We start from the raw sequence: 26,781 nt of genomic DNA, 5'->3' as shown, positions 1-26,781 counted from the left end.
CTTGTACCTCCCCATCTCAGCCTCTCAAGTAGCTAGGACTACAGGCATGAGCCACTGGCACCCAGGAAAATTTTTAAAATTCCCATTTAATCTGGGCATGGTGGTACATGTCTATAATCGCAGCTACTCAGGAGGCTGAGGCAGAATGGCAAGTTTGAGGCCAGCCTGGGCAATTTAGAAAGACCCTCAAAATAAAATGGGCTGTGTTGCTCAATGGTAGAGCGCCAACCCCCCCCCCCCCCCGTACAGAAAAAGGAACAAGCAAACCCCCTTGGAAACTACTCTCCTAAAACCTTCTTGGTTCATCCTGGACTTCACCCAAGTCTAGGGATGTAAATTGAGTAGTGCAGCATTTGCCTAGCATACATGAGGCAGAGTTCAATTCCCAGAACTCGCCATCCCCCCAAAAAAATGCAGCTCCCCATGCCAGCATTAACCCCAGCACCTTCCTTGGATGTGTGGAAACCACTGTCAGGGACACTTCATAATTTCTAAGAGAAGACAGAGGAGGACCAGACAATGAAAATGGTGCTTGTTTGTGAAAACTTATCAAACTGTATCGTAATTTATGTACTTTTTTATTTTATGGTGCTGGGAATTGAACTCAGGGCACTCTACTACTTGAGCTACACCCTCAGTCCTTGTTTTTGAGAGTTTCAGGCTACCTTTACCCAAGATGGCCTCAAACTCACAATCCTCCTGCCTCTGCCTCCTGAGTAGGTGGGATTACAGACATGTACAACCATGCTGTCAGCTTTTTGTATCCTTTTAAAAAGTTTGAAATAAGCTGCTGCTTTTTGTTAATGATTGCCAGTTTCTTTAGGTATAATAATGACACAGCAAAATACTGAGATGAATTGATCTGAAGGCCAGGATATGCTTCACAGTAATTTAGATAGGAAAGAGGAGAGGGAAGGTAGAGATTAGGTCATAAATTGATAAATGATTAACAAGGGTTCATTCTACTCTTGTATATTTGGATTCTCTGTAATAAAATGCTATGATATAACCCCCCCTCCTCAAAATGGGACTTTTTCAGAACTTTCTGCCCGATGGAATAAAGTTATGATTTTAGTCAAAGTATGAAGTACATAGTGGTGATTAATGTGTTACAGCTTTGGGATGTACTTTCATGTCACCCTCTAGGATGCCTGCCTTGCTTCCAAACTAAAGTAGCTCCACCTCTTCTATATCCCATTCCTTTCTTTGTGACACTTGCCACAGTCATCATTTCACCCTGATCTGAAGATCTGAACACCCAATCTCCTCACAAGCTTAGAGGAAGCAACTCCAAGGCTGAAACTGTGCTCCCTTGCCTGAGACAGTATGAGTGGCTTAAGCAGAGAACGGCCATGCTTAGAAGTTTTAGGAAAAGATTCTTTTCCTAAAAGGGGTAAAAATTGTAGGTGACCATTGCAGGGATACACAGTGTACAATGGTGGGTGGGGAGGTGCTTCCCATGTTATAACTTCTTTATCATTTGACTTTTTTTATTTTTTTCTTTTTGCATCCATCCTATCTCACTTTCACTTTTTTTTGGTGGTACTAGAGTTGAACTCAGGGCCTTACACTTGCTAGACAGGCACACTACTACTTGAGCCACTTTGCCAGCCTGTTTTTGTGATGGGTTTTTTCAAGATAGGGTCTCTTGAAGTATTTGCTTGGGCTGGCTTTGAACCTTGATCCTCCTGAATAGCTAGGATTACAGGCATGAGCCAATGCCACCCAGCTTTGCTTTTACATTTTTAAAACTGAGTTATAAAAAGTTAAAGAGGTAGCACCTTTGGGTCAGCTCTCATCCCTCACAATGCTCTCCCTGCTTCTTGAGTCTTGGATATCACCAACCACAGTACAGGATGGAAGGTGAGGTGAAAGAAGCCCTCCGGTCAGGCCCACCTTGCAGGAGTCTTATTGCTGCCTGCTAACCCCTTCTATTCAGGCAGGGGCATGGAAAGAGGGAGAACAACGAAAAACAGGGTTTGGGATAGAGGAGGTCCCTGCTGTCCACCCCCATGACATCATTTCTCCTTTCCAGAGCTTGGCCAGTTGGTGAAAATCAGCTGAAAAACCACATGCAATAAACACAGGAGCAGCCAACAAAATCTCTTACAATCTCAGAAATCTTCAGTGATCGCTAGTAAAGTGAGAAAATAAGTAAGGTCATGAAAAAATCAGTAGCTCCTTTTTTTTTCTCCCTGTGCTGGTTAGATTAAAATGGAGGCCTCTCTTAGAAGTCACATGGAGTGGGGAGCTGGGGTTGTAGCTCAGTGGCACAGCACTTGTCTAGCATGCCCAAGGCTCCCAAAATGGATATCCAGCACCACATTTTGAAAAAAAAAAAAAAAAGCGGGGCACAGTGACTTGCCTGTAATCCTAGTTACTTAGGAGGCAGAGATCTGGAGGGTTGAAGTTTAAGGGCAGCCCAGGCAGAACAAAAACAAACACAAAAGCATGATGTGTGCCTGTCATGCCAGCCAGACCAGCCCCATCCAGTGGAAAAATACTGGAGACCATGGGCGATCCTACCTGAAAAAAGGAAAAGGGCTGAGAGTGTAGCTTAAATAGTAAAGCACCTGCTTAGCAAGTGTAAGGGCCTGCTTTTGAACTCCAGTACCAAAAAATAGTCATGTTTTAATGGTAGGTGAGTTCCAGCTCTCGGCATCCTCACGACCCCCAACCTATGCTCCTAGAAGCTCTGTGCTTCTCCTCTGTCCCCACCTCCATGGGTCCCCGACACCTTCACTGGACAGCTCCTTTCCTTGGAAAGCCTTCCTAGCCTCAATCACTTCTGGGCTCCTTTCCCAGACCAGTTGCCAGAGCCCTGCTTCTCTGCTCATAGGAGCAGCCTCATCAGCCAGCCAAAGCCCCCCACCAGCCATGGCATTCAGGGCCAACAGCTGGGAACTTGGGTTCATCCCAGCTGCATCTGGTTGACTTGTCGGCCAGTGGGGAAACCCAGGGCCTCCAGGGTTTTGGGCAGCAGTGGAGGCCCTGATCCCAGCCCCAGCTGCTAGCCAATGCCAGCCTGTCCACTCGACAGAAAAACACACGCTGGCCGCCTGCCCCGGGGTGTTTCCAGAAGAGAAATTTAATCTAATTTACATACTTCTAGGTACATCGAGATCGATAACCAAAAGGTGGCCACTGAAAAAAGTTCAAAGGTCAATCAGCTCCCGGTATCTAGCTGGCCCAGGATTGCAAAATAAAAAGATCCACGTTCCTTATCTCTACACAAAACGCGTTTTTAAAAAAGTGAAAGGTCTAGGGAGCTATACATAGAAAGCAACAGTGAAAAGGGGGAGGGAGGCAGGATGAGGGAGGAGAGTCCCACTCCTCACCCTATCCTCTAGGCCCTGGAGCCCCTGAGGCTCTGGGGGCCTTGACATGGCAGGAGGCAGCTGTCAGCTCTGAGCTCTTCCCAGCAGGAAGGCCCCTTTGGGGGGCAGCCAACAAGAATTTCCGTGGCATTGTGGGCTCAGTGGGGGCCCGCAGAGGGAGTGCGGCTTCCCCTGAGCAAGCACCGTGGCATGATGTGGTCGTTTGACTTGGGAACTGGGGGGCTAGGACAGATCCCAGGTCTCACGAGGTGCACGTGCGTGCATGTGTGTGTGTGTGTGTTGCATGTGCGTGAGAGGATAATTCATGGGGGTATAGGGGAACCAGAACAGGGGTCTTTGGGGTCTTTGCAAATGGCCATCAGTGGCAGACATAGCCCCACCTGGCTGCTAGACACAGGGGAGTACTGTCCTTCCCTGTGAGCAGATCGGCTGCCACGAGGGACCTGATTACCCCTGCTGGACCAAACCAGGTGGGCATGGACTGAAGAAAAAGACACCCTGTTGCCCCAGAGTCCTTGGACTGGGGAAAGGGTGGCTAGCTGGCTCCCAGTGCCCCACTTGTAGTGTGCCCGGCCCCTGAGGGGCACCGGGTTTGAGGTTTTGGCTTGCTCCTTTGGAAACGGAAAAGAAAGAGGGAAGAGAGGGAAGAGGACACAGAGGAGAAACATGAGGAGACAGAGGTGGCACAAGTGGGAATCTGGAATGCTTTTGTGTTAGGGTGTCTCTGCCACTGCTGTCTGTGCCTGCACAGCCTGAGGCTCCTCAGGCGGGGGGTCTGCTTTGGAGAAATTCATCTCCAGGATGTGCCGCTGTAAGTGTCGCACCCACTCTTCCTGGATGGAGAGAGGGCCCTGGAATTCCACTTCACAGAACCTGCGTGGGGGGAAAACAAAGAGAAGGCGTGGCCAATGCTGTGAAGAGAGGCAGGAGCTTATTAGCCTTATTCACATTCCTAGGCACACCTGCCACTACTTAGTGTGGACAGAACAAGCCCAGGATTTGAGGAAAAGGTGTCCAAAGGCCAGGTGTCTCGCCCCTGGATGGCCACTTTCATCCATCACAGGGTCATGGTAGGCTTGCCTAGAGATGAAGTTTCGGTAAAGGCCACAGGGCTTCCCAAGCACCTCTGCCGTATGACTGATGCATATGCTCTGAGAAAGTAGCAGGTACAGAGAAGCAGAGCCTGCCTGACTCACAGCCCCCCATCCTCTGTGGCTCCAAAGACTTTTGACTTGGCCTGTCATAGCCTGAGATGAGTCACCCTATGTCTCAAGCAGCCCCGTTTGCTGGTGTCGGATAATACACGTGGACTTGTTAAGAATAAATGAAGGTTCTGAGGATGTAGCTGAGTGATTGAGTGTTTACCTAGCATGCATGAGGCTCTGGGTTTGATCCCCAGAATAAAAAAAACAAAACAAAACTGATATGACCTTTTTCTTGGGGTGGGGAGGCTGTACTAGGGCTTGAACTCAGAGCTCTGCTAGGCGGGTGCTCTACACCTTGAGCCATGCCTCTATCCCCAAAGACCTATGTTTTCAAAATCAGAAAAATACTTGTCGAGTATTTACCATGTGCCAGGCATGTTTCTAGGTCCTTTGTAATAATTAAATTCAGTCCTCAACAAATCTATCAGACAGGTCTGTAATCAACTCTGTCTTACAGGTGAGGAAACTGAGATACGCGGAAGTTAAGTTCTTGTCTAAGGTCACTAAGCTGGTTAAGTGTTGAATCAGAATTTGAACCCAGGTCTGGCTTACTCCAAAGTTTAGGGTGTCAGCCTGAAGCTCCTGAGGTTCCACTGTCTATGAAGAGCCCTTAACTAGGACCCGGCCACACCTAGGGACAGCCCATGAGGCCACACTTTTCAACCTCCACACTGTCCTGTTCCCAAGCTTCTGATGGCCAAGGCCCAGCTAAGTGTCATCCCTTTCTCCCCTCACAGGCAGCGTACCTGCACTTGAGGGTGTAGATGTTGCCAACAAACTTGACAAGTGATGTCTGGGGGGGCCGAGGCACCAGGGAGGGAACTGGCCGAACCCGGGGTGGGGGTTGCCGCACCTCCTCCAGCTTCTGCTGCAAGTCATTGGCCTCCTCGCTTCCCCGGGCTGCAGAGGCATCTGGGGGGCGGGCTTGTCGGCGCTCAAATTCTAAGGTGGGGAAAGGGATGGGAGATGAGCAGGAGGGCCAGGGCTCTAGGGACACCTCTGCCTTCAGTAAGCAAGCAGCAGACACTGTGGGACTCAAAGAAAGGACAGTTGGTAATGCCGCTGTCTGGATAAATGGGATGGAGACAGACGAGTGGAGGGCTGAGCAACTGGGGAAGTAAATGCAGGGCAGGGCCCAGTGGGCAGCTGGTGGGCCCCAGCAGGAGCCTGCCACCCATACGACCCTCTTCCACTGGAACTCACTGTTGATATTCTGCCGCTGGTGTTCCTCAGACTTCACGGTCCCTGGAGGGCTGGTTGCCAGAGGCCGCTCACCGCTGTCAGCCGCCCGGCCGGCCTCAAGCCCAGGTTCCCCCCCAGCACTGCGGCCAACCAAGGACAGGCCCCCGGGTGCCAGCCCCAGGGATGGCCGCTTATCACTGTCACGGCCATGGCCGGCACTGCGGAACTTCTTGGTGAAGGGGCGGCCGCCCTGGATGTAGCTGCGGTAGGCGCCCACCTTCTGGGGCCGGTGCTTGATCCATTCGCTTAGCGTCTCGATGGGCGAGCCGTTGACACACCACTCCGTCACACCGAACTGCCGCAGGTGCGCCCGTGCGTGGCTGGCCAGGGCTTTGCGGTTTTCAAAGTAAAGGCCACATAGCTCGCAGCAGGCCTCGGTGGCTGCAGGCAGAGGGGGTGCTGCTGAGTCATGGCCCGGAGAGGGCAGGCATACCCAAGTGGCCTGAGCAAGGCCAGACGCCAATCCCACCTCCCATAGGGACCTTGCCTCAGGGGCCCTGCTTGGGGACAGTGTGGGTGTTTGTGGCACTGCCCGGCCTTGCAGGACCTGGCAGATGCCCTCCCGGGACCCTGCCACCTGCTGCTTACAGGAGTGGGAGGTCTTCTCGTGGAGGGTCTTTGCCTTGAAGGGCAGTTCAGTCTGGATGTAGGTCTTGGCCTTGACCTCTGCGGGGAGGAGGCGGTCCTCCTGCAGGGGCCTCTTTGCTGCCACTGAGCCCAGGAAACCAGTAGCCGAGGGCTTGGCCCCAGTGATGGGAGTCAGGCTGAGCTCCCGGGGAACCTGGGCTGGCCCAGCTCCTGGTTTGCCTGGCCGGCCAACTAGGGGCGACAATGGCAGTGGGGAATGCACAGGCCCTGGAACAGCTGTTGGGGGCCCATCCTCAGCCAGGGCAGGAGCCAGGTCTCCAGCTGGAGGCTCCTTCTTGATGAGGCACGGTTTGGACTTCTTCTTCAGGATCTCCCGTAGTGTGTCGATGGGTGAGCCATTGACGGACCACTCGGTAACACCCATTTGCCGCAGGTGGGAACGTGCATGGCTTGACAGGCCCTTGCGATTCTCGAAGAACTCACCACAGAACTCACAACGGATGTCACGCACTGGTTCTGCCCGGGATGCTGCAGGGGATCCAGAGGGAGGGGGGGAGGAGAGGGAGGCAGCGGCTACGGCAGGAAGCCTCCATGCTCAAGCCCCGTGTCAGGGCCAGCTGCCTGTCCATGCCTCCCCCAGACTCCAGTGACCTGCTTCCTCATCTGGGTCTCCAGAGACCTTTGTATACATTCAGCCCTCTTGTTCTATCACCTTAAATTCTAGCTGGCTTCACAATGTCTGCCTTTGTGATGCTGGAAAAGCCACTTCCCCTCTCTGAGCCTCAGCTTCCTTCTCTGCAGGACGGAGATGAAAACCCTCACTCCCTAGTGTTACTGGGAGGGGTCAGCACATAGCACAGAACCGGTGTGTGAGCTCTAAAGTAGAGCCTGGGCTATCCTCATGTGCTTGGCATATAGCAGGCACTCAATCAACCCAAGCAGACCGGACACATCATCAGTGTGACAGGGAAGCAAGTAACAGTGACATGATGACAATGACTGCAAAAGACAGCTTTCTGTAAACAGGCCCTGTGCTAAGTGCTTCACCCCACCATACAGACATGGGACTATGCTCACCTCCATCACCCAAATGAGGAAACCTGCCATGGTCATATTTTACTACACTGTAGAGGAACAGTGATCTTGACTCAAACTTGACTGCAAAATGTCAAACACTCAATGAGCAAGAATGTCAGAAGACACAGCTCAGACATCTGTCAGTGCACCCTGTCCCTGCCCATGGCAAACATCACTAATTGATCCCTGCAGTCTTTCTTCCTGGGAATATGGTTGGCAGCCACTACCAATTGGTTGAAGATGGCACAAAAGAAAATCTTTTTGCCATCGCTGAATGACACAGTCCTGCCTCCCCCATGCATAACAGAGAATCAAGAAGCTCAGTGGCAGGAATCTACACAGCAAGAATGCAACAGCTATCCCTGTGTATCCTCCCTTCCGCTTCAACCCAGGTGCTATGGATGCTCCCAAGGGGAGGCAGGGAAGAGATCCCTCCATTCTCCCTGCCCTGCCACAGGCTCACTTACACAGGTTCAAGGGTGTCATGTCTTCCCGCGGCGCCCCCCAGGGACCCTCAGATGGGTGCGACTCCCCATGAAGGGCCCCCGGCAGCATCTCTCGTTTGATCTCCACCCGCATTTGTTCAGGCTTCAGCTTCTTGGGCAGGGAGGGTGCAGCCAGGCCTGTGAACATCTTCCGGGCCGTGGGAGGTGGAGAGGCAGTTGGTGAGTGGCCCAGGGGGCTGCCTGGTGGTGGTGGCAACTTCTTGGTCAGGGGCGAGATATGAAGGTCCGAAGGGCTGCGGGCTTCTAGTGAGCTGCCAGGACCTCCGCTGCCCACCACCTTGGCCAGGGCTTTTGGGCTAGGCCCTGGAGGGTGGGGGTGTCCACCTGGTCGGGACTGGGTCCGTCTCTTCAGAATCTCCCTCAGCGTGTCAATGGGTGAGCCATTGACATACCACTCGGTCACACCCATCTGTCGCAGGTGGGAGCGTGCGTGGCTTGACAGGCCCTTGCGATTCTCGAAGAACTCACCACAGAACTCACAGCGGATGTCTCGAGTTGGCTCTGGCCCAGAGGCTGCAGCAGGAGGAGAAAAGCACAGTTAGAATTATGGGCATCACTAACATGGTCACCTGCAGGAGTGTCCCGGTCAGCTGGGTGTAGGCAGAAGCAGGCCCACAGGCTAGGGTGGTGGCGGAGGGGAGGTTTAAGAATGGGAGCTGAGGAACGGGGCGGGGCCAGACACCAGTCAGGAACAAGGGGAGGCTACAGAGAGCAAATGGTCCCTAGGTCCTGCGGAGGAGGACAGAACCAAGATTCCACGGCTCTACAGGTTCCAAAATGGGCAGGGGCAGGAGGGCAGAAGTGGCAACCTAGGTGCCGTGTGCCGTCCAGACCCAGGGGCAGATGTGGGCACCTTCCACATGAAAAGGCAGGACCCTCCCCTTGGCCTTCATACTCAGGAAGGATCATGGTGATGGACGTCAAGGCCAAGAGAGAGGGCCAAACAGCCCAGTGCCAACAAGATCTCTGGGCAAAGCCGGCCCACTGCCAAGGGCCCCTGTCTACTCCCTGCCCCAATAGGGAGGGAGTAGGGAGGGGGTCATGACCCCCCCAGGAGGGGCTCCAGGGCCCACAGGGAGGAGGGGGCGGCTGAAGCGAGAACCTACAGAGGTTGAGAGGAGACGGCTCCACATCAGAGGCCCAGAAAATGCCGGCGGCCGAGAGGTCCTGCTTCCCCCAGGGGCTGGCCATACCAGCGGCCTTCAGCTTGGCCTTCTTGGCCGGCGGTGGGGGGGGGAGCAAGGAGAGGGCCACGGAGGCGGAAGGAGGCCGCCCCAGCTGGGCCAGAGCTCCACGCCCGGGTGGGAGGCGGATCTGGACGCCGTCCCTCCTGATGAGCCCGTGGAGCACGTCTATGGGGGATCCCTTGGCGTCCGGGTCGCTGACGCCCAGGTGGCGCAGGTGGGCACGGGCGTGGCTGGACAGGCCCTTGCGGGTCTCAAACCAGGCACCACACAGCTGGCAGTCCAGCTCTCTGCCCCCGTCACTATCTAAAGCTGCGGAGACAAAACACAGGGGGGGTTCACGGCCGCCACCTTGGCCGCCCTGGGGCATGAAGGCAGGAGGGTCTAGTGTGATTCTCTGCTGCCTAGGCAGTTTGGGGTTCAAGTGTTATATCGCAGTTTGATTTTGAGAGGTTTTGGGCAGCGGGACTGTTCTTAGGCTAGCCCTTTGGCAACGAAGTGAAGGCAGAGAGCTTAAGGATGTAGGGTGGACAGGAAGTCACCAAACTCCTGTGGCAAATTTTGATGCTCCCAGGCCCTCTCCCCTGGGATCTCTGCTAGGGGAGCTCAGGGGGCAGATGGTGGGTGCAGAGTGGAGGCTCCTGCCGGGCTGCCGAGCACCGTATAGATCAGGGGACAGCTACCAAGGGACCTCAAACCACAGTGGACTCAGTGGAAGCAGCTCCACGTGAACACTAGGTGCCAACTGGGGTGCTTTCCAGGCTGGGGCCAGACTCTGGGGACACCCCCAGACTCTTAATGCCCGCAAACACACAGGAAAGCTTGATGTCCTAAGGGACACGCTCATGAAACCTGTTCACTGCGTTTGGAGGTTTTCTTCCTGGACCCTCCTTGCCAAGCCCACAGGCAGCACAGGTGGAGGGGCTCCACCCCTGGGCACACACAGAGAGACACCTCTGCATGGGATGGCCAGGAAGACGAAGATGGAGCCAACCAAGGGGAACTCCTGTCAGGCAGACCACCTGTCTACCTGCAGGGCCTAAGATGCCCTGAACTCCCACTGGAGAAGACAGGCCCACAATGGCCCTGGTTATTTTTGCTGCCCCAACCCTCAGAGAAGGACAAGAGCTGCCCATAAGTGGCAAGGAGGACCCTGGCAGGCTCAGAGCGGTGGCCATGCCTCCAGGGAAAGATCAGCAAAGTAGGAGACAGATGATCATACGCAGGGCAGCCCAACAGGAGAGGGAGTGAGTGCCTCAACCAGTTTTCTGACCTGGCTAACCCAGGATGTGAGAACCGCATTTCCCACTGTCCCTACCCCAGGCTCAACTGACCCAGTCCCTCCCTCAGCACCAGGACCTCCCTCAGCTCCCAGGACCCGCACTCACTGAGGTTCAGAGGCCCCTCGTCCTCAGACGGGGGCCACTGTGCCTTTGGGGAGGCCGGCCGGGGGCTCAGGGACAGCTGGGGGCTCTTGTCCTCAGGATTCTTGGGAGTAGGGGAGCCCGCCAGGGCCAGTGGTGCCTTCTTGAGGAGTGGAGAGTTGGGTGGGTGGACCAGGCCCTTGGCCGAGAAGCCAGGAGGTGACTTGATGGCTTTGTTGATGGCTGGGGCATCCAAGGGCTTGGTCAGGGTGAGCAGGCCAGGCCGGGTGGCCCCTGCAACCAATTCCTTTGGAGAGTTGGACTTCTTAGTCAGGCCCAGGGGCAGCCCGAGGGGAGCATCCGGCAGACCCTTCTGCTTCACCAGCTCGTAGAGGAGGTCGATGGGGGCACCGCTGCTTTCTGACTCTGCCACCCCCAGCTGCCGCAGGTGGGAACGTGCATGGCTGGACAGGCCCTTGCGGGTCTCAAAGCAGGCGCCGCAGACCTCGCAGGTGGTGAGGCTCTGGGCTGGAGGGCAAGACGGAGGCCAGGAGAGCAGGCTGTGAGACCTGGGGCACAGCTTGCCCTCTTCTCCCAGCCTTACCCAGGCTCCGTGTAAGTGTTTTGCTTCTGTCAACCCTGCTTGATCCTCACAACGATTCTAATGAGGCAGGGATTAGAGTCTGTCTGGTTTGTAAGGAAACTGAGGCTCAGAGAGGAGAAGAGTTGTGCCCAAGAGCATACAGCAGGACGCAGAGCCCTTCTGTGGTCCAACCAGCGAGGACATCTTTCAGATTTCCAATGCACCAGGGTGCCCTGGCAACAGGTTCACACAAAACACTGACTTGCCAACCACGTGCTTCACACTGACCTAAGTAAGTACTAGCCACTCTTTGAGGCTCAACTTATGCTCCCAACACTGGGTCGGAGGCCCCAGCCATGGTCCCTGTGGTTCTCTGCACCCTAGTCTATAGAAGCCTTTAGCCGTGCCTATTTGCTTCTACGCTTCCTGGCTCCCCAGCTTCGATGACCCAAGGGTAAAGACCACGTCCATTTGACTCCTCACATTTCTGGGAACTAACATGGTGCCTGTCACTACTTAAAACAATCTTATGGTCAACAAACACAAATCGGTGTAACACAGATCACACAGCTAACAGAAGTCAGAGCTGGCAAATGACCTGGGTTTGAATATGAGCTCTTGACAACCATGCCTGCTGATTCTCTGGATGCCCCTCCCCTACCCAGTGAGGGTGCAGCTGGGCCATGCATGGCTGGGGTGCAGAAGCTCTCAGGAAAAGACAGCTGGGGTCTCCTTGGTGCCTTAAGGTGCTGGAGATAATACCACTGCCAACCTGGGAACACTCATTAACCCCCCAGGCCCAAGAGCTGTCCTGTTATCACCAGCCTGGCCAGCACCCCTGTCACCTGGACCACTCACCCTTGAGGTCCGGCAGCTCCTGTTTGCTGCCATGAGGAACCTCTGCAGCCACTTTGCTGCTCAGCCGACTGGCCACCTGCTCCAAGGCCCCAGAGACAGGTAGGCTCTTCTTAGGGAGCTGGGGAGACCCCAAGTCCATGGCCACCATTGTGTTTTCCTCAGGACCCAGGCCTGTGGGGTGGAGGAGACAGGCTCAGCCCAGGCGAGGGTCAGACTGTCACCCCCTAAAGGACTGAGATGGCACTTCTTCATCCTTGGCATCTGCTCTCTGTGAAGCCAGTCACTCCATGAGAGCTAAGGCTGCACCCATAACCTCCAGCAGATTATGTCTCTACAATACAGGGACACTGAAGCTGCCCAATGACAGAAAAGGCGAGTTACAGCTTCCACCCACCAGAATGTGGACAGGTCAAAGGGACACGGTGCAAGTCTGAGCTGAGACTTCCACTGGAGGGAATCTTAAGAGAAAACATCTCTGAGCAAAGCTTAGAAGCAGGATGGAGGTAGGGACAGTCAGAAGAAATGGAGAAATGGACAGGGCTATTTGGATTAGGAGGCCAAAAAAGCAATGCAGAAGCAGAGAACTGAGGACAGGGAAGGACTTAGGTAGGACTGGTGAGAAATCTCCACCAGATAAGACAATTGTAACTTCAGAGACAAAGGGGAGTTGGTCTACTCATCACCAGCTGAACACTAATTGACATAAGGTAAGAGTCGGCAGCCGCGAACAGCAGCGATCTGACTGGGGCATAAGAGTGGGTATCACAAAACTTTGTGTAAAGTTTCTGGAACATCTATCAGGCCAGGAAGCTTCCGCGGGAGAGGTGTGCGCAAAGAAAGAATCAAGTGTAGGTTTTTCTAGTCTAATTTTCCACAGAAATGGGCCTGAGAGAACTGTGGAGAGCCAAGCTTAGAGTTTAAAGCATGGCAGGAGTCCTGATGATGAAGAACTGTGCGTCAGATGAGCCTGGGAGATGCTCAGTGGGAGGAAATGGGGCAGGGGTCCAGGCAGATCCCTTGCTCAGTTTGAGCCCGACACAGGCAAGGAGAAAGCAGGCTGGGAGGCCACGGGGAGAACGAGGACACCGAGGACTTTAACAAAGTCTCAAGGTGGGGTGGGCGCGTCTGTCAGATGCGGCAGGACCACAGTGGGTTTCCGCACCGAGGGGACCGGAACCGTGACAAGGAACGCTCCCGGGACTCCGAAGGAAACAGAGGACGTCTGTCAGACGGAGCGAGAGTCCCGAGGAGTGACGGCAGAATGTTTCTGAAGCCCGGGACCCTTCGAACGGCGACAGGAGGCCCGGGGCCCGAGCGACTGATGGGCCGGGGCGGGTGGGGGGGTCCCAGAGCCTGGACGGCGGGCGTTGGGGGTGGCTGCGGCACACGCTGGCGGGACGCCGACTTTCCCCTCCCAGCACCCTTTCCTCTGCCGGCTCTTACCCGGCGGGGGCGCGGGCCCGGGCCCCAGCTCCGGCTCGGCCTTGGGCCCGTCCCGCGGCGGCGGCGGCGGCAGCGGGGGTGGGGGCGGTGGCGGCGGCGGCGCGGGGAGGGCCACGGGGCCCGGGCTCGGGGGCCCGGGTGGGGACGCCCCCGTAGGTGCGCGCTCCCGGACGCCCCCCGCGCGCGGCCCCGCCGCCGCCTTGGTCTCCGCTTTTGTCACTCGGCACTGGGCGGTGGAGGCGGCCATCTTGGCTCCGGCGCACGCGGGGCGGCCGCCCCAGGCGTAAGCAGCGGAGCGCCGTACGCCGCCACCACCGAGCGCGCTCCGCCCCTCCCCTCGGGGCGCGCCCAGGGTGGCCTGCCGAGCGCCGAGCGCCACGAGCACAACGCTGGTCGCGGGCCGGAAGGACCACGGCTGAGCAGCTGGGAGCTGCTTGTGAGCCAGGACTCACTCATGCAGGAACGCCGCGCGCTGAGTGGCCTCCAACTGCTACGCCAACCTGGGCTCGGGGAATCCTACGGCTAGGATGGGAAGCCTTCAGCCATACGCATCCACCTGTACATTAGCATTCAAACTTTGGGCCCCGAAGGGCGGAGTTAGGACCTGCCCCGGGACCCTGCCCAATTCTCAAGTCTCCCTCTCCTAGTCGACAAGCCTGGTCCTGATCTTGAACATCCTTACTTCCAAAGCTTCTAGGACAATCCTGGATGACACCTGATCCTCGTCCACGAGGATCCTCCCAACTTCATTCTGGTATCCAGTTGTCCTCCGATGGTGCTGTCCCACAGTCCTAAGGAAATCCCCCACTCTCACCTACATTTCAAACACTGTGTGCTCCTCCCTTCTCAACTCCAAACCGTTTGTGCCCAGCTGTTTCTTGACAGGTGGGTGGGGCCAGAATCTGGCCGTTGCCCCGCCCCCAACCTGGCATAAGCCCCGCCCCTCACTTGGGGAAAGACGAGAAAGCTTCTAAAAAAACTGTGGTGCAGAGCCACTGCCCAGATCAGGCCCTTAATCTTAGACATCCTACTCAAGCCAAACTGTTCGTAGAACCTTCCCAACTCCTCCTTAACCTCACCCCTCTCCTCAGGTGTTCACTGAATGGATTATAGCTCTTCTCCTCCCTCCGGATAAAGCCAGGGCAAAGGTGACCCCACTTCCTCCCATTCAGCACTCACTCTTTGGGACTGACGCAAGCTCAGGGGTGAGCCTGGCTGTTGGATACATGCTCCCCTCCTTGGGCTGCCTAGACCAGATGCCAGATAAGGAATGTGAACCAGACATCCAGGCCTGACAACGATGTGGAAGGGGGCACAGCTGTAGCCCAAAACTTTCTCCTACAGCTCTGGCCATCATCATAGCTGGCTCTACCTCCCAGGCAACCCTGAGACACCACAAATCAAGTGGGAGCCTGGGGTTCTCTCCCCACTCTGCCTTTCCCTGAAGTATGGCCTCAACCAGCCTTTTCCAAGGAAGAGAGGGGGCTCTGACATACCTGCCTTTCCCTGTGCAAACTCCTGAGTGCCCCTCAGTGGGCTTGCAAATGGAATGGTTCCAGCCAACCCCAGAGGATGGATCTAAGTAAGCCTGGATACTGCAAGTAGGGGACCTGAGTCAATTCTACCTCTCCAGACACCTTTCATTCCTCCTAGTGCAACTGTTCCTTACTGATGAGTTCTCTCTTTTTTGAAAGCACCTACGTAGTTGGCCTTTGCAAGACCAGGACCTGCACTTTTCCACTAACTCCTGTGGTATCCAGCTGGGAACCTACACCAAATACTTATTCTGGATTTCCAGAGACATCCTCCACTGGAGACACCACCAAAAAAAGTGCTCAAAAGTCCAGTTCTGCTTCTGTAGATTGGGGCAAAGCAGATGACACAGGGTTTCCATATCTGTAAAACAGGTCTGCAACAATCCTACCAATAATCCTAGGATCAAGGGTGTAGCTTAAAGATACAGCACTTGCTTAACATGCACAAGGCCCTGGGTTCCAAACCCAGCACCACAAAACAAAATCCTTGGCCCCCACAGGCTTGTTTTTAACATATCTGATATGACACAGTTGAAACCTTAGTGTGCAGCCAGCATTTGTGCATAGGAGATCTTAATCAGTGCTGGTAGACAAGGCAGGCATTGGTAGAAAATCTAGATCTATGTCATTAATAAGATCACCAGTGGCACTAGCCACAATAAGATCAATGTGGCACTAGCCACATTGCAAGTGTTCAGCAGCCACATGTGGACAGTGGTGATCCCCCAGGACAGCACAGATAGCTAAAGAACATTTCTATCATCTAAAAAGGTTCTATCAGACAGTTCTATCCTCTGCTCAAGATTCATCCAGAACAAGGACTCTGGAGTCTGACCACCTTGGTTTCAAAGCCCAGCTCCTTCCAGATATGTAACTTTGGGCAGGTTAATTAAGCTCTCTGGGCCTCAGTTTCCTGGTCTGTAAAATGGGGATGACAATAACGCCTGCTTTGATAGGGTTGTTGTGAGGATCTCAATGACTTTGTGACTGTAAAGTTCTCAGCGAAATGTCTTGGCTCCACATAAAAGCTCAATAAACATTGGCAGGGAGAAAATGGGACCAGAAACATCCTTGGCCCAACCCCTGAGTAAACCAGAAATGACCCCTAAGTGGCAGTATGGTGATAAGGAAAGTTGTCCATGTGCTTTGTAAAGTAGCTTGAAATACTTCCAGGAAAATAGTGTAGCCGCCCCTGCCCCACACACCTCTCCATCCTTGAGTCCCTGGGAAAAGTCAGGGCTCCAGCCCAGCCCACCTCCTTCCCTTACCATCTCCGTAGACTGGCCCAGGGTCCTCAGCCCAGGTGGGTGGAAAGGGCAAGGTGAGAGGTAAGCGTGGCCGGCGGGAGGTCAGGAAGCTGCCAGGTGGCCCGGTAGGCTCACGACCCAGGGGACTGGGGGGCAGTTCAGTGGCTGAGGTGGCCAGCAGCTCCTGGAGAATGTTGATGGGCGAGACAGTGAGTTCCCAGTTGGTGATGCCGAAGTCACGCAGGTGGGCGCGGGCATGGCTGGACAGGCCAGCCCGAGTGTCAAAGCCAGCCCCACAGAAGTCACATCGCATCAGGCTGAAGGTGCCAGGGTCAAAGTTGGCCACTGCAGAGAAAGGATATAGACTTCTTGGTGTGGGGTAGAGGCAGGGAGGTGACCACTCTCCAACCCCAGCCCCTCCCAGTTCCCAGGGCTTCTCACTCTTTGCTGATCACCCTGGATTGTCTTCCTTTTCTACTCTGTGATGCTCCTGCCAGACCCACGGTTCCCAGCTCATGCACCCTGCCCCCCAACACACACTCCAGGAATCCTGTCCTCTGAAGTTCCCCCTCACACATCTGGAACTACACAGCTTCTCTGGCCGTGGATTGCAATTATCTGGGTGCGTATTCAGTGGATACCCATCCATCTCTTAGCTATTTTTGCTCACCACTGCCCAGACTGTAAATTAAGTATGGGATGCACGAAAACCCAAACAAATGGAGTATGTGACGCCCACCTCTGGGAGCCTTCTCAGAGGTACCCCCCAGGTGGAGTTGGGGGGGTTTCCTCTCTCCACATGTTTTTCCAGCCTTCTGGTTCTCCCAGCCCTGATCACTTGATGTCCTAGCTGCCCAGTTTCCTGGCTGTCTATCCCTTGCTTCCCCACTCTAGTGTGTTTCTCTCTCTCTCTCTCACTCTCTCTCTGTCTCTGTGTCTCTCTCTCAGACATGACTGCCAAAGTTAGGTTCTAGAATCAGAGCCCTATCACCAGGGAATCTGTACACGTCACAAATAGCCCCATGTTGTGAAGCCTGTAAAGGATCCCATCACTCTTGGCTTGGGCCATGAATTTCAGAACTGCTGTTTTGCTCACTGCCCAGAGTAAATGGACCCTCATTCAATAAATATTTGTCACATGAAGAAATTAAATGGAATTTTCTGCCTGGTCCTTCCTTCTGCCAGCATGGCTAGGGCATTGGGGTGCCATCCACCAACCTCTGCTTGCAGTAGCTCACAGGCCTCTTAGTGGGGAGACCCTCATTTCACTCTGCATGGCATGGCACTGAGGGAGGATTTAGAGACAGGTGGGTGGATTTAGAACTCAGCTGCCCAATCGTGGGGCTCCCAGACCTTGGAGGGAGGTGAGTGCTGAAGCAGAGCTGCCCTACCTTTTTTCTTTTTCTTCTGGAAGGAAAACCTTCGCTCAATGGCCTTCACCTCCTCTGCGGAGATGAAATGCCGCACGTTGTAGCTGACGCCTACACGGTTCAGGTGGCCCCGGACGTGGTTGGCCAACCCAATGCCATTGTGGAAGCGATCAGGGCAGTAGGGGCATTTCCGCTCCTCATGTTTCAGAGCCACACCCGGATCCCCCTCCAGAAGCGTGTCCAGCCCCAGCGGGCCACCCAGCGGTGCATCCAGGAGCAGGAAATCCAAGGGGTGGGTGCCCCCCAATTCCAGCTCTTCATGCTGCAGCCTTGGGGGTACCCTGGCTGCTGTGGCCTTGACCTGTGGCCCAAGCTCTGCCACCAGGACGATGGGTACCATGCCACGGAGCTGCTGCCGCTGTGCCCATGAGGCCTCTGCCGTGCGCAGCGCATCTCGGAAAGTTCGCTTCAGCTCTAGGGCTGGCTCAGGGATGAGGCTGGAGGTGGCTGAGGGTGGAAAGACCCCATTTTCAGACACAAAATCCATTTCAGAAGTCAGCACTAAATCTTCATCTTCCTCCTCTTCTTCCTCCTCTTCACTCCAAGGGTACCTTCTGTCTGCCAGCCCCTGCAGATGGACACTGTTTTTGTTTCTTCTGAGTTGTATAGAGTAGGGGGTAGATGCCAGTGGAGAAGGAAAGGCCAGTCTTCCAAGAGGCCTCTGGCCTGAGTCGTGCAGGAGTGGCTTTGACAGTGGGAAATCCCTCATGATACCCAGCTGCTGGAAGTCTGGGCCAAAGGCCAGGCTGGGGTCGTATCCAACAGGGTTGTCCTGCCACATGGGGGACAAGAGTGGCTCAGCTTTGCCAAAGTAGTCCATGGTGGCAGGGTCAGGGAAGCGGGTGTATGCATCCTGGCTAGTGCCAGGCTGGCTGGCTGGGTCCTCCCCAAAGGCTTCATCATCCTCCTCCCAGTGGGGACGGCCATGCACCAGCCTCAAGTGCTCCCTGAGCAGGCTCTCACTGGGCGCTGGGAAGCCACACAACATGCAGGCGCTAAAGCCTGAGGAGGCTTCGAAGGGTGAATAGACAAGGGTGCTGGTATCAGGGACTGGGCTGCCGGCCCTGCTGCCACCCCCAAAAGGTTCCTTGGCTGCCTGGCTTGGTTCACGTACATGTAGCTTAGCGTGCTGCACGAAGGCCCTGGAGGAATTGGTGCCAAAGACACACTTAGGGCACTGCAGCCGGGCCTCACGGCCCTCATCACCTGGATATTGCTTCAGCTTCTGGATCTCCTCGATGATCTTCTCCCGGGAAGCCTGGTGCAGCTGCCGGTGCTGCTCAAGGGCAGTGGGATCAGCGAAGGCCCAGCCACACTCACCACAGGCCAGGGGGGCCAAGTCGGCAGGGGGCTCCTGGCCTGGGGCTCGGCGGTGCTGGCTCATGTGTTCCAGAAGGTGTTCCTTGTGCTTGAAGTAGATGCTGCACTCAATGCATGGGAACACAGCTGGCTCCTCATCCTCGTCCTCATCCAGGCTGGTCATCCCATCGGCCACCTCCTCCAACAGTTCACACAGGTAAGGCCCTGTCTGGACTTGAGGCAGCAGTGGTTGCAGACGCTCCACCGAAGCCTCTGAGTTCACTGTCCAGGTCTGTGTGGCCACTTCAGAGGCTGACGTGGGCAGACCCCACTCAGAGGTCTGGGCCAGCCCCTCAAGGTCCTCCAGGTCCTCTCTGGTGCCCACCACTTCCACGTCCAATGTCTTGGGAGTGTCATCCACTGGCACAATCACCCTCCTGAAGGAGGCCAGGGATGGTGGCTGGGGAGGCAGGTCCACTCGTGGCCCTACATCCTGCAGGGGCCCCTGCTCATCTGAGTCTCGGAGCCAGTCAAACCTGGGGCGGGTCCTAGGTTTCAGTTCACCCTGGTGGTGTAAGAACCTTCGAGAGTGCTCGAGCTCAGCATGGGGTTTCATGGTTCTCACAAAGACTGAGTCTTCGAACCTCTGCTCAGGTGGGTGGCCCTCCCCAGCTTCCTGGACCAGGGGGTGTTCCCAGGACCCCCGGTCATCAGGGGTGCCTGGGAAAGGGCCCAAGAGGTGGGGTGGTGGGGAGCCTGGCTGGAAGTCCAGGCTGTCTCCATCCCAGCAGCTGCAAGGAAGTGCCAATGGGGACAGGTTAGCTGTGGGCCTCAGTTTTCCCTTCCTAGGGTGTTGGTAGTGGGAGGTCACCCAGAATGGCTGAGGCAAGCCCCAGAGAACCAGTCCAAGGGTGACCTCAGAGAAGCTAGAAGTATGGGGGTGAGGGTAGGGAAGTCCAAGTAGACCTTCCAGAGACATAGGGTCAAAAGCCAGGTTCAGCTCCCAGGATGCACCTGTCCACATAGCCCAGCCCAGTTGCATCATGGGGGAATGTAGAGAGACCACAAGGATGGGAGGGGGGAATGGGGCTGCCTCAAAGGAGCGTGCCCAAGTCTGAAGGCACAGTCAACTCTCATCTCTCCCCTGGGAGGACCCAAGTCTCTCACCTGTGTTCCAGGCTGCTCTGTCTCAGTCCTCCCCAAACTGATTTAGTTCATTTAATTACACCTCTCTTCCAAATTAGGTGAAAATTAACTTCGTGGCAGAACAGTTTGAAGGATGCACCTTCTCCCTACATCTATCCTCTTTGAAGGGCAGTCAGGAATGGCTGATGGTCCCCATTCAGCCTCTGGCCCCAGTGATCCTAACCTTCCCCAGAGGGAGGTGGGTGAGGCTCAGGTCATGGGAGATAAGGGAATTTCTCTGGGTCTCAGTTTTCCAATCCTAAAAATGGATATGATTCCCAAAAGCCAGAAACCTTCTTATTCTTATTGAACATCTAATGAGCTTTCTGATGACTGTCACCAAGGAAAACCATTACACCCAGCAGGTACTTATTTAAATGCTTGCAACAACTTTTAAAATGGGGTCTGTGTCCCCAGGAAACATAAGGTGAAGACAGACACAATTTGGTGCTTGGGGATACACATGATGCCTGGTTCCTGGTTCACATGAGTTCCTATGATGACTATTCCTCAATTCTTCCTTCATTTTTTTTTTGACAGAGAGTCTCGCTATGTAGCCTAAGCTGACCTTGAATACACAATCCTCCTGCCTCAGCCTCCCTCCCCAGTGCTGGGATTACAGGTGTGTGCTACCATACCCTGTATTTCCATTTTTCGGGTACATTTTTAATGGTTTTCATCATGATCTTGCTTCCAGGAGGGGAGCTCAATCATGCCCATGGAACAGATGAGGACATGGTTTCATGAAGAGGCAGAGGGGAGACCATGCTATCACCTTTCTAAACTCCACTAGGGACATATGATGTCAATAGGATCATCCTCTCATGGCTGTGGCAAAGATTCAGTGGGATAAACACATGCTGAGAACCCAGAACAGCAGTTATTATTAATTCTGAGAGCTATTGTTAATCCTGACAAGATTCTTATTATATATTAACACCTGTCAAGCTGTTTAATAAAGAGTAGCGCATCCTGCTCTTACCCAGTATCCCTTGGTTCCTCAAGGCAAATTTGGGATATGCATCTTATGGCAGATAAGTTTCCATTTTGCAGATGAACAAACTGAGGCTCAGAGAGGACTAGCATCATTCTAAGGGTCACCTGGCAGAGAGACAGCACTCCAAGGGTCCAACCTCCAGGCTGATGCCTCTTTGGCCCTGCTCCTGGCAGGGATAATGAGAGTTGACTGTCTGTGTTCATCCCGAATTCTCCTCCCGGCCACCCACAGCACATACCCAGGGACTTGTCTACTGGGAGTCACTTCTTCCTGCCTGGCTTCCTGATTCCCTTGTGTCCCCTTTTCACTCCCCAGGGCCTAGGCACATCCTGTTTGCCCCCCTACCCTCCCTGAGGTCAGAGCCAGCATGGCACTCACCAACTGCTGATCCGATGGGTGGCGGAGGTGGCACGGGGGAGGGCTTCGCTGAGGCCAGGATGGGGCTGCCCATCTGCAACAGAGAGGGGAGACCCTGAGGGGCTGGGGTCCCCCTGGCCGGGGCTCTCCACACCCCAGCTCCAAGAGTCCTCCAGGGCACCTTGGAAGGGCCCTGCTGGCTCCCAACCCCTGCCCCCTGAGAGGCCTTTGGCCTCTGCATTACTGAGCCCTGAAAAAGGGGTTTCTTTGAAGAAATCCCCTTAGGTCTCCTAGGGGACCCCAGGGGCTTACTGTCTTCCAACCATCCTCTCTTTTCCCCCACCTGGCAGCCAGGGTATTTTAGGGTTTTTTTTTCTTTTTTTTTAAAGTCATACCCTGGTAAAAACTCATCTAGCTTCTCATCTGTCTACAATAAAGCAAATTCCTAACCACCACCACCACCACAAGACTCTATAAGCTCGGGTCTTTGCTGGTTTCTCCAACCTCACTTGCCTCTCCTGGCCCCTCACTGCCTCCACCCTACACAGCCATACTGTGAGCCTTAAGCCCAACTTTTTTCTGGCCTCAGGACCTTTGTACTTGCTATTCTCTCTGCCTGGAGCACATTTCCCAGGACACCTACTCAAGTGAGCCTATGTGATGTTCTCTCTGCACACCTGTTTCTTTTTTCTTTTGAGACAGGCTCTTACTATATAGCCCAGACTGGCCTCAGACTCTTGATCCTCCTACCTCTGCCTCCTGAGTGCTAGAATCACAGGCCTGAGCCATCATGCTGGTACCTATTTCATTTTTTTCTTTCGGTTTCACTATTTTTTTTCTTTGGGTGGCCCTGGGGTTTGAACTCGAGACCTCATGCATGCAAGGCAGGCATTCCTACCACATAAGCCACTCCGCCAGCCCTCATTTCTTTCTTAGCTCATCCAGAAATTGCCTGGTTCCCTCTCTGGATGGCTACTCATCTGGGTCCCCTGCAAGCATCTAAGCTTTGCAGTGAAGTGACTTTGTTACTTTCATTCACTGCAGAGTCCCAGTGCCTCGCACATAAGTGCTCAACAAACTCATGCCAGACACTGAGTGAGGAGCCTGTCCAGTCTGAGCTATGCAGGCTTTCTGGACCCCCTTTCCAGGCCTAAATCCTAGAATGGAATCCCCTGCTTGGAACCCCCCCAACACAGTAGAGCCAACTCTCCATTATCTGCCTGTAGAGCCAATGCCTGGAGCGACCGCAGGAATCCTGGCCTGCGTCTCTCTGCCCGCCATGCTTGCCTGACATGGGTAAATGTGCCAGCAGGAGAGTGGGCCAATTGCGTCGGCCAAGGTTAACACACTGGGGGAACTTGTGCCCCAGCCAGGGCCTGACAGATGCAATTGCTGGATTCACCCCAATTTGAGGATGGCCCAGAAAGAAAGTGAGGCTGGAGTTAATTCTTTTCCAATCCCCACTGCCCAATTTGCCCTGGAAATTAAGAGTTGACTGTTGGCAATCAAGGAATGAAAATGGGAAGGGATGGTGAGGAAGGCGTGGTTGCTGCCTGAGGGTCTGCTGCCGAGCCTGAGAAAAGACTATGACAGTGGCATGGCCTCTGAAAGGAGAGGGTGGAAGTGGGAGTACAGAAATCTGCGTATTCCAGAGCAGACTTGTGTGGGGGGGTGGTTGTTATTTTTTGACAGTACTAGAGGTTGAACTCAGGGCCTGCGATTGCGAGGTAGGCGCTCTACCACTTGAGGCCCTAGCCCTTTTTGCTTTAATTATTTTCGGCATAGGTTCTAGTGCTTTTGCCCTGACCAGCCTAGGACCTCAATCTTCCAACCTATGGCTTCCTGTGAAGTTGAGATGGCAGGTGCACCACTGCACCCAGCTATTGGTTGAGATGGGGGTCTCAATAACTTTTTTGCCTGGGATGGCCTCAAACTTTGACCCTACAGATCTCTGCCGCCACAACAGGTAGAATTACAGGCATGAGCCACCATGCCCAGCCCCGTTTTGCTTTCCTAATTTGTTTTTTGGATAGGGTCTTATGCTGTTCCCTGAGCTGGAGAAGAACCAGCTCCAGCTCCTACCTCCAACTCCTGAGTAGCTGGGATTACAGGTATAATCCACCATGTCTAGCCTCAGAACAGTTTTTTAACCCTGACATTTGAGTACAATATGTTGGAAAGCATTTTTAGCCTCTGTCCACAAGATGCTAGTACCTCCCTATCCCACAGTGTGACAGCCAAAAGTGCCTCCATGCATTACCTAAGTGTCCCCCCAGGGGCCCAATTACCTCCATTTGAGAACTGGGGTAGGTATACAGGGAGCAGGGCGTGATTGGGTGCAAGGGCTGGAGTTAGGGTAGGATGCTAGAGAGGGCCTGAGGGCTGGGAAAACAAGCCCCGTGTCAGCCAAGGGCACAAGACTCTAAGAAACAGGGTCTCTCTAGGACACACAAGTCACATATGTGAGCTTCTCAGGAGAGGGCCACTGAATTTCAGATAAGCAGCCCTAGCACAACCTAGAGATGTGGGTCTGAGGGTCCCAGGTGTCCTGCTTCTGAGATTCTGAGTGTCCCAGATTTGATGGTTGTCTGAGAATTCCATGAGCCAGGGGGCCACACTGGCCTCTTTGTCTGAGCAGCACCGGTGAGGCTCCTATTTTTAGTGACGGCAGCTTTGGAGGAAGGAGGCCAAGCTGGGCCCAGGTCTGAGAAACTTTGCAGTTGGGGGCTCTGCTCAGAGGCCTCCATACCGATGATGATCCAGAAGTGCCTGTGTGTCGCACGAGGAGCCTGGGCAACCCTTGGGCAGTGGGCCACGGGGCCCTCATTAGCTCCTACCATCTGGGGTCTCCAAGACAGCTTGCAAATTACAGGTTCCATGAGTAGCTTGAACCCCAAGCCAGGCAGCTTGGCATGAGTTGCCAAGAATTTAGATTTTGGAGCCAGACAGATCCAAGTTCAAGGCCCAGCAGTGTGACCTGAAAGGGCTCACCTTTCTCACTCCAAGCCCTGGTTTCCTCCTCCATACAATGGGAACGGCCACAGACCCAGTCTCAGAGGGTCAGTGACACATGCCAATAGGTCATAGTAAATGTTCAATCCTTAGAAGCTGTGGTGAAGGAAAGAAGGAAGGTAGGATTCCTGGGGGTTCTGGGCTGGCTCCATGATGTCCCAGGGTAAAAGCTGGAGGCTGAACTCACAGCCTCGGACTTGCTTGTTCCATGCTTGGATTTTCTCCTAGCTGGGGCCCCATGAGGGCAGAAATGGTACACTGTTTGTCCCTGAGTCCCCTGTCCCCAACACAATACCAATACCAGGCAGGCACCAGACTCTTCACCAATCTGTGTGGCACATTTAAGCACCGCCCCCCAAGACCACCTGGAAGGACCAACCCAAAAGGAATATCAGGCAGGGACTGCAAGGGGATTGAAGGGACTCCTGAGAAATACCCACGTTGGAAAACAGAGCAAGCAGTGGACATGTCCTTGTCCAGCAGCGGAATTTGGAGGTGGCCAGTCCAGGGAGTCCTGGGGGAGCTCCGAGGGCTGATTGGGGATGAGGGAGGGCCCAGGCTTTGGGGTAGAATGGCAGCCCCAGAGGCTGTCCTATTTATAGGCCATCACAAGACTCCCAGGGCAAGTGCCTGCTCCAGGAAGGGGGGTTGAGAAAGCTGAGCAAGGCAGACACAGTATTCAAAGCCCAGACCTTCCTCCAACTTCCAGGCTTCCCCAGCCAAGCCGCCCATACCCAATCCCCCATTTTTCCAGGAAACCATGAAGGGTGGGCCTGGCCTCCAAGATGGCCACCTTCCCCTCCTCTCCAGGCTGTAAAACAGGTACATGCATGAATCTCTGCCTGATCTCAGAGGGAGTGAGAACACACAGACCTACCTATCATTCCCCTCTCCACACCTGGGTGTCTACCAGATGGAGATGAGCCCAATCTCTCAGAACCAGAGCTACAGAGGAATGGGGATCCCAAGCCTGTTCCCTTGGATTCCCACAAAGTCAAGGTCCCTGCCCTAGCCAGCTGTGTGGCCTGGACAAGGTCCTGCCACTCTCTGGACCTTGAAGAGGGGATTACCAAAGTTCCCTGGGCACTAAGTTAACCCTGTGCCCTTAGGGATCTCATATTCCACTAATGCCTAATACCTGCAAATGCCAGCAGTGACCATGGGCACCCTGCCTGGATACCTCCCGTCCCCTGTGTCAGGCTCACTGCCCCTCATCCTCTTTCTCAGTACACTTCTGTGTCCTTTGCCCCACATGGTGGGGCAAACTGTGTTTGGTCCCAAGAAGGAGCCTCTGTAAATACCCAAGATTCATGAATGGTGCTGACAGGCAGAGGCAGGTCAGAGATCCTCAAGAATGCAGCATGGTGGTTAAGGGGTAGCTGGGGATGTAGCTCTGTGGTAGAGCAGTTGCCTAGCATGACAGAGGTTCTGGGTTCTATGCTCAGCACCACAAAAAAAAAAAGTGAAAGAAGGATGAGGGCAGTGAAACCTTGTTATTGCCTGGCTCTGTGATCTTGGGTACCTGACTTCACCCCTCAGGGTCTCTGTTTCCCTATCTCTAATGTGAGGTAATAATGGCCAAGGCTACCCCACAGGATTCTTGTAAGAAAGACACAAACTGATCCCACAAAGGGATGTAGAAATCGGATGAGGCGCTGGGAAGTTCTTGGATACCAAAGCCTTTGAGGACAGGCCAAGGAGATGAAGGAAAAAGGAAAAAGTATCAGTCCAGTATTCTCCAACCACATCAGATTCCTGCCTAGTCCCTGACCATCCCAGGGTCCTATCTAGCACAGGGCCTTTGCACTTGCTGTTCCCTCCATGTGGCATGCCCTTCCCACCAGTCACTCAGTGTTCCAGGTGTGCAGGAATGATCCTGACACTCTGCTTAATACCTTCACAGACTGTCACTTATGATATTTGTTTAGTTGTTTCTTGTCCAGTTTCCCTTCTAGAATGACAGCCCCTAGAGGAAACTTTTGCCACTTTTGTTTTTGGACATTTTCCCAGGACCTAGAACAGAGCTGGGCACATAGTCAGTGCTCAGTATTTAATGACTGAATAACAAATCTTTAGGTGGGATACCAGTGTTCAGGGTAAACTGAGGCAGAAAGGGGTGGCAGGCATCCCTGATTTCCCCTGTCTCTCCCTCACCACTAGAGGGCACAAGCTGATTTGGTCCATGGCTCAAGAACAAGAGATAGAAGGATGGAAGTGGGTTTGGAGCAGGGAAATTGGGGTGCTCTTTTAGGCATCTGGATCCAGTTAGTGCCTAGCTTATAGGAGAGAGCCAAGCCACCCTGAATTTGAGTCCCAGCTCCTTGCCACCCT

At 54.2% G+C, this 26,781-nt stretch overlaps 1 protein-coding gene across 22 annotated transcripts in view; it reads right to left on the bottom strand.

The window, feature by feature from the left end:
• Nucleotides 1-562: 562 nt before the first annotated feature.
• Nucleotides 563-26,781, bottom strand: part of Wiz (WIZ zinc finger) — a 28,210-nt gene continuing 1,991 nt past the window's right edge. For 3 of the 22 annotated variants that reach the window (XM_074053870.1, XM_074053872.1, XM_074053871.1), the window contains exons 3-13: nucleotides 21,460-21,532; nucleotides 17,562-19,690; nucleotides 16,192-16,515; nucleotides 11,946-12,116; nucleotides 10,529-11,032; nucleotides 9,063-9,452; nucleotides 7,918-8,469; nucleotides 6,374-6,901; nucleotides 5,747-6,166; nucleotides 5,290-5,485; nucleotides 563-4,211 (exon numbers count right to left, since the gene is read on the bottom strand). In XM_074053870.1, the coding sequence (XP_073909971.1) occupies nucleotides 4,052-4,211; nucleotides 5,290-5,485; nucleotides 5,747-6,166; nucleotides 6,374-6,901; nucleotides 7,918-8,469; nucleotides 9,063-9,452; nucleotides 10,529-11,032; nucleotides 11,946-12,116; nucleotides 16,192-16,515; nucleotides 17,562-19,690; nucleotides 21,460-21,532 (5,447 nt within the window). In that variant the 3' untranslated portion in view covers nucleotides 563-4,051. Of the gene's footprint in view, nucleotides 4,212-5,289; nucleotides 5,486-5,746; nucleotides 6,167-6,373; nucleotides 6,902-7,917; nucleotides 8,470-9,062; nucleotides 9,453-10,528; nucleotides 11,033-11,945; nucleotides 12,117-13,388; nucleotides 13,652-14,070; nucleotides 15,067-16,191; nucleotides 16,516-17,561; nucleotides 19,691-21,066; nucleotides 21,248-21,459; nucleotides 21,533-26,781 lie in introns of those variants that run through there. The other 19 variants (XM_074053869.1, XM_074053874.1, XM_074053873.1 and 16 more) reach the window with 19 other exon arrangements.

Source organism: Castor canadensis, chromosome 14 (assembly GCF_047511655.1).
Source record: "Castor canadensis chromosome 14, mCasCan1.hap1v2, whole genome shotgun sequence".
Classification (NCBI taxonomy): domain Eukaryota; kingdom Metazoa; phylum Chordata; class Mammalia; order Rodentia; family Castoridae; genus Castor; species Castor canadensis.
This window is presented reverse-complemented; position numbering and strand designations above follow the sequence as displayed.